The 6,608-nt window shown below is 47.6% G+C and overlaps 1 protein-coding gene across 1 annotated transcript; it reads right to left on the bottom strand.

Moving 5' to 3' along the window:
- Positions 1–645: 645 nt before the first annotated feature.
- LOC106562537 (E3 ubiquitin-protein ligase RNF128) lies at positions 646–2,693 on the bottom strand. The gene has a single exon (XM_045689385.1). The coding sequence runs from the start codon at positions 2,481–2,483 to the stop codon at positions 1,329–1,331; it is 1,155 nt and encodes a 384-aa protein (XP_045545341.1). The 5' UTR covers positions 2,484–2,693; the 3' UTR covers positions 646–1,328.
- Positions 2,694–6,608: the final 3,915 nt, after the last annotated feature.

Here is a 6,608-nt window from a genome sequence, read left to right as displayed (position 1 = left end):
GCACATCAGTAGGTGTGAGGTGAGTGGAGTCCTGCTGCTAGAAGGAGGTGATTATGGCTGATCAGTAGGTGTGAGGTGAGTGGAGTCCTGCTGCTAGAAGGAGGTGATTATGGCTGATCAGTAGGTGTGAGGTGAGTGGAGTCCTGCTGCTAGAAGGAGGTGATTATGGCTGATCAGTAGGTGTGAGGTGAGTGGAGTCCTGCTGCTAGGAGGTAATTATAGACTTTCTCATCCTCTGTTCTCCTCTGCTCCCCTCTCTTCCTCCTCTCCTCCTTTCACCCTTCCTTCTCCTCCTCTCCTCTCCTCCTCTCACCCTTCCCTCTTCTCTCATCCTCCCCTCCCTTCCTCCTCTCACTGTTCCCTCTTCTCTTCTCATCCTCCCCTCTCCTCCTCCTCTCACCCTTCCCTCTTCTCCTCTCATTCTCCCCTCTCCTCTCCTCCTCCTCTCATTCTCTCCTCCCCTCTCCTCCTCCTCTCCTCCTCTCACCCTTCCCTCTTCTCCTCTCATCCTCCCCTCTCCTGGTCTCAGACTGGCAGGGCTCTCATCATTAGGCCCAGGCGTCCCTCCTCACCACATGACCAGTCCAGGTTAAGAAAACTCAAGATGGTTTCCATTGTCACTTCAGGATATTCATTCAAATTGTATTCAAAAGTGCCATTTGTTTTTAATGAAGATTTGATCAACTTATGAATTTAATTCACTTTCTGAATTGACTGATTTGAAATGGAATTGACACCTACCCTGCCACAGACACATGTACAGTACATCTCTAGCGATACTAAACCAGGTTAGTAGGTAAGTTAGTACATATTCTGTTTTGTTGGTTAATCATTTCATTTAATATGTGAACCATTACAGTATACCGTAGTTCCATTCCTTCTTAAATACTGATTTTTGTTTTACTCTCAGAATATCTACTTTTAAAAATACAGCAGAGATATCAATTTAATAGAAAAATATATTCAGCCTTTCTCATCATCATACAAGTGATCGTTTGTTCATTTAACAAATTATAAAGAAGTAACTTTGATCTCAAAGAGAAGTTAAAAGAGAAGCCTGCACGCCTGCAGCTTCCTGGACCAGGGTTTAGGCTACAGCTCTCTATGATAAGCAAAGGTAGAATCTACTGCCATGATAGTTATTTGATCATCAGTAAACCGTGTTTGAATCCAGGGAGATATTTTCCTAGCAGTACAGTAGATATGGTTTAGCTAACCGTGCTAGTACAGTATATCACAAACCACTGCTGTAGCTGTGTGAAGCTGTCTATGGGTTGTTGTTCATGCTCCAGGTAGAAATGACCATTATCCAGTGGTGTTGTTGTCATTTATCCTCTGGTGGTCACGTTCCCCTGAGAGTGTGTCTCTCGCTGGAAGGCCATATTGTCATAGTGATGTGGTTGCCAGGCCTCGGTGGGGGGTTGAGGACTCAGGGTGGGGGTCGGAAGGTGTTTGTCATTGAGAGGGACCTCATACAGCAGCTCTCTATCTGATCCTCCAGACACTGTGACGATAGGGACATCTGGTGGTGGGACAGAGGAACTGCTGCTCTCCTCCTCCCCAGGCCCCTCCACTCCTAAGGCCTTCAGGATGTCAGCCTTACACATGGGGCAGGTCCTCTTGTCCAGCAGCCAGGGCTCGATACAGGCCTTGTGGAACAGATGACCACAGGTCAGGACGGTCACTACATCTCCTGGGCGGTATGACTCGATACACACGGCACACATGTGGCTGTCCAACTTTGTCTCCTCGTCCCCGCGCTTCAGCGTACGCACCTCCAGCCGACCAATCGCTTTCTTGGCCTGATTCCTCAGCCGCCTATCGGTGAGACGGATCACCCTGAGACTGTGCAGCCGGTGGGCGGAGACAAATCCGAAGTAGACAATGGAGGCGCCCGTCACAATGAAGAAGGCGATAGACAGGAAGTAGAGCCAATAGGTGTCCATCCAGGGCCCATGGGCTTTGCCCACCTCGATCACCATGGAGACGGCCACACCACTCCGCACTATGTTAGCGATCTCTACCCCCTGGAGGTTACCGATCATGATGGCCACGGTGCCAGTGCTGTCGCTGTGCGTCATGTAATCTGAGCTGTTACCGGTTCCATCCAGGTTATAGACCACTACGGCCGCCGCCCCCCTGGCCCAGGCTGCCTTGATCTTCTCACTGAAGGTACAGTTTCCCCTCTTGACCAGAGCGATCCAGGACCCCTGGGTGGTGGTGTTGTGGTAGGAGGGGTAGGGGTCCAGGCTGCAGCCCTGGGGGTCTGAGGCAGGGAGGACCACCATCCCGGCAGCGCTCTCCAGAGGGGAGGAACGCCCGTACACCCCACACTCACAGAACCTGGTCTCTGTCTGGTTAGTGCTGCTGTCGTAGAAATGTACCCCCACGTACGCTGTCCAGAATATCATCGCTGTCGTAGACTGGACCAGCCCGGACAGACAGACGAAGAACAGGACAAACATCTCTGTCTGTTTAGCCATGGTCGCTCACTAACACTACCTCTTCGACCAGTCTCTCTTTGTTAGGACTTCTTCAGTCTTCTGTTTGTCTGCTGTTCAGTTCAGTTCCACAGTTGTTAGTTAGTTAGTTGTTGTTCTCACTGCGTTCAGCGTCTCTCTACCTGTCTGTTTCTGCCTCTGCCTCTCTCTCTCTCTCTCTCTCTCTCTCTCTCTCTCTCTCTCCCTGTGTTTGTGACCTGTGTGTTGATAGTAATCAGATAGCAGCCTGCTGTAACCCTGCCTCTCTCTGCGTCAGCTCTTCAGACTTATTATCTAAATGGACATTGGACTGTTGGGTAGAGACCAGCTATACAGCCAGGCAGAAGGGCTTGTGGTCTACATAGTACAGGTCTAAGGCCACAGGTTTCAGGTACCGGCTACGGTAAGGAACAGCACAGCACACAGCCATAAGGACATAAGCAAACAAAGAGATAACAACGCCATTAAGGAGAATTCCAAGGCAACTGTGACAAAGGGCGGTTGTGAAACTGTTAGTTTTAGATGTGTCACGCTGCTGAGAGGATACGCCCACAGTTATAACAGAGGTTTTTATAACTAACTGTGGCACTTTATCCTCTTACTTCTCAGAAGATATGATTTTGTTTCCATGAGTCACACAAACCAGGTGACAATACACTGAGTTTACTAAACATGCTCTTTCCATGAAAGACTGACCAGGTGAATCCAGGTGAAAGCTATGATCCAATATTGATGTCACTTGTTAAATCCACTTCAATCAGTGTAGATGAAGGGGAGGAGACAGGTTAAAGAAGGATTTTTAATGCCTTCATACAATTCAGACATGGATTGTGTGTGTGCCATTGAGAGGGTGAATGGGCGAGACAACAGATGTAAGTACCTTTAAACAGAGTATGGTACTAGGAGCCAGGCACACCAGTTTTGGTCAAGAACTGCAATGCTGCTGGGTTTTTCACACAACAGTTTCCTGTGTATATCAAGAATGGTCCACCACCTAAAGGACATCCAGCCAACTGTGGGAAGCATTGGAGTCAACATGGGCCACCCCTCATAGCCTGGTTCCTCTCTAGGTTTCTTCCTAGGTTTTTGGCCTTTCTAGGGAGTTTTTCCTAGGGAGTTTTTCCTAGCCACCGTGCTTCTTTCACATGCATTGCTTGCTGTTTGGGGTTTTAGGCTGGGTTTCTGTACAGCACTTTGAGATATCAGCTGATGTACGAAGGGCTATATAAATAAATGTGATTTGATTTGATTTGATCCATGTGGAACGCTTACGACACCTTGTAGAGTCCATGCCCTGATGAATTGAGGCTGTTCTGAGGACAAAAGGGGATGCAACTCAATATTAGGAATGTGTTCCTAATGTTTGGTATACTCAGTGTGTATCCATTGTTTGTTTCTGGGTTTTTTCTCCCACAGTGTCACACACACAGACACACACACAAACACACACCAGGGCTCAATGGAAGTTTACCCTATTACTTCTCAGAACCCAAGATTTGTTTACACACACAAACACACAGGCATGAAGACAGTTTTGAATGCAGTTTCCATGAGTCAAACAACAACGTAAGTGATAATAATAAATATGGTATGTTTTTAAACATGCTCATTGGGTGACATGTCTGGTGAGTATGCAGACCATGGAAGAACTGGGACATTTCCAACTTCCAAGAATTGTATACAGATCCTTGCGACATGGGGCTGCGCATTATCATGCTGAAACATGAGGTGATGGTGGCGGATGAATGGCACGACAATGAGCCTCAGGATCTCGTTACAGTATCTCTGTGTATTCAAATTGCCATTGATAAAATGCAATTGTGTTCGTTGTCCGTAGCTTATGTCTGCCCATACCATAAACTGGGGCACTCTGTTCACAACAATGACATCAGCAAACCACTCGCCCACACGATGCCATCTGCCCGGTACAGTTGAAACCGGGATTCATCATGAAGAGCACACTTCTTCAGCTTGTCAGTGGCCATCGAAGGTGAGCACTGCCGAACTGCAGTCAGGTCAAGACCCTGGTGAGGACGACGAGCACTCAGGTGAGCTTCCCTGAGACAGTTTCTGACAGTTTGTGCAGAAATTCTTTGGTTGTGCAAACCCACAGTTTCATCAGCTGTCTGGGTGGCTGATCTCAGAGGATCCCGCAGGTGAAGAAGCCGGATGTGGAGGTCCTGCATTGGCGTGGTTACATGTGGTCTGTGGTTGTGAGGCCGGTTGGACGTACTGCCAAATTCTCTAAAATAACATTGGAGGCGGCTTATGGTAGAGAAATTAACATTACATTCTCTGGCAACAGCTCTGTTGGACATTCCTGTAGTCAGCATGCCAACTGCACACTCCCTCAAAACTTGAGACATCTGTGGCATTGGGTTGTGTGACACAACGGCACATTTTAGAGTGGTCTTGAATTGTCCCCAGCACAAGGTGCACCTGTGTAATGATCATGCTGTTTAATCAGCTTCTTGATATGCCACACCTGTCAGGTGGATGAATTATCTTGGCAAAGGAGAAATAATATTTTTTGTGCGTATGGAACATTTCTGGGATGCTTTATTTCTATCAGGACTCAGGATATGACCCAGATGCAGACACGGGAGGCGGACGGTTCAGTTCTCAGATCATTTATTATAACACGGGGTGCAGGCAAAGGGCAGGTCGAGGACAGGCAGAGGTTCGTAACCAGATCCGAGTCCGACAGGTACTGGACGGCAGACAGGCTCAGGGTCACGGGCAGGCAGAAAGGTCAGAACCAGAAAAGCTAGAAACAAAAAACTAGAGAGCAGGGAAAACCAGGAAAAACGCTGGAACGACCTGACAATACAAGACGAACTGGCAACAGACAAACAGAAAACGAAGGTATAAATGCACAGGGGATAATGGGGAAAATGGGAGACACCTGGTGGGGGGTGGAGACAAGCACAAGATAGGTGAAACAGATCAGGGGGTGACAATTTCAGCTCATGAAACATGGGACCAACACTTTTTTGCGTTTACATTTTTTTTCAGTTTAAAATATTTTCTACCAGAATTGGACAATATGAAACACACACACACACACACACACACACACACACACACACACACACACACACACACACACACACAGGGGCGTATAAGTGGACTATCCATCTGTAGTAGATGAACCTTTAGAGCTGAAAAGGTCTGAGGAACTGCCTGCATTCACACAAGCACCCTCTGTCTCAGTCACTGTGTGTGTGTGTGTGTGTGTGTGTGTGTGTGTGTGTGTGTGTGTGTGTGTGTGTGTGTGTGTGTGTGTGTGTGTGTGTGTGTGTGTGTGTGTGTGTGTGTGTGTGTGTGTGGCTTTAAATCTACTGATCATTAAAAAGGCTATAGGATTATACTCAGCTCCATACATCCAATAAGAGACTGGATCGTTAGTCACATGACTTAGTAAAACCTCATTCCATCTAGATGTTCTAAAAGGCCTGAGATAGATGACCAGCTCATAGAGATGTCCATAGTGTCAGATTAAAACACTGTTCTGCTTCTCTTTATCTATCTATCTATCTATCTATCTATCTATCTATCTATCTATCTATCTATCTATCTATCTATCTATCTATCTATCTATCTATCTATCTATCTATCTATCTATCTATCTATCATCCCTCCCTTCCTCCACCCCTCCCTCCCTCCATCCATCCAGCCCTCCCTCCATCTATCACTCCCTCCCTCTCTCCATCTATCCCTCCATCCCTCCATCTATCCCTCCATCCCTCTCTCCATCTATCCCTCCCTCCCTCCATCCCTTACTCCATCCCTCCATCCCTCCCACCATCTATCCATTCCTCTATCCTTCTATCCATCCTTGTTAGTCATACTGCCTCCTGTTGCCTCTAACTCTAATGAATGACATATTAGCTTAATTGCGGTGAGCTAAGGGGATAGAGAGAGTGGAGGGGAAGAGAGGAAAAGGGCAGGGGGCTGAGAGAGTGGAGGGGGAGAGAAGAAAAGGGCAGGGGGCTGGAGAGAATGGAGGGGGAGAGAGGAAAAGGGCAGGGGGCTGGAGAGTGAAGAGGAAGAGAGGAAAAGGGCAGGGGGCTGGAGAGTGAAGAGGAAGAGAGGGAAAGGGCAGGGGGCTGGAGAGTGAAGAGGAAG

The sequence above is a fragment of the Salmo salar genome, chromosome ssa11 (genome assembly GCF_905237065.1).
Source record: "Salmo salar chromosome ssa11, Ssal_v3.1, whole genome shotgun sequence".
NCBI classification, from domain to species: Eukaryota; Metazoa; Chordata; class Actinopteri; order Salmoniformes; family Salmonidae; genus Salmo; species Salmo salar.
The sequence above is the reverse complement of the archived record's forward strand: the minus strand, read 5'-3'. Positions and strand labels throughout refer to the sequence as shown.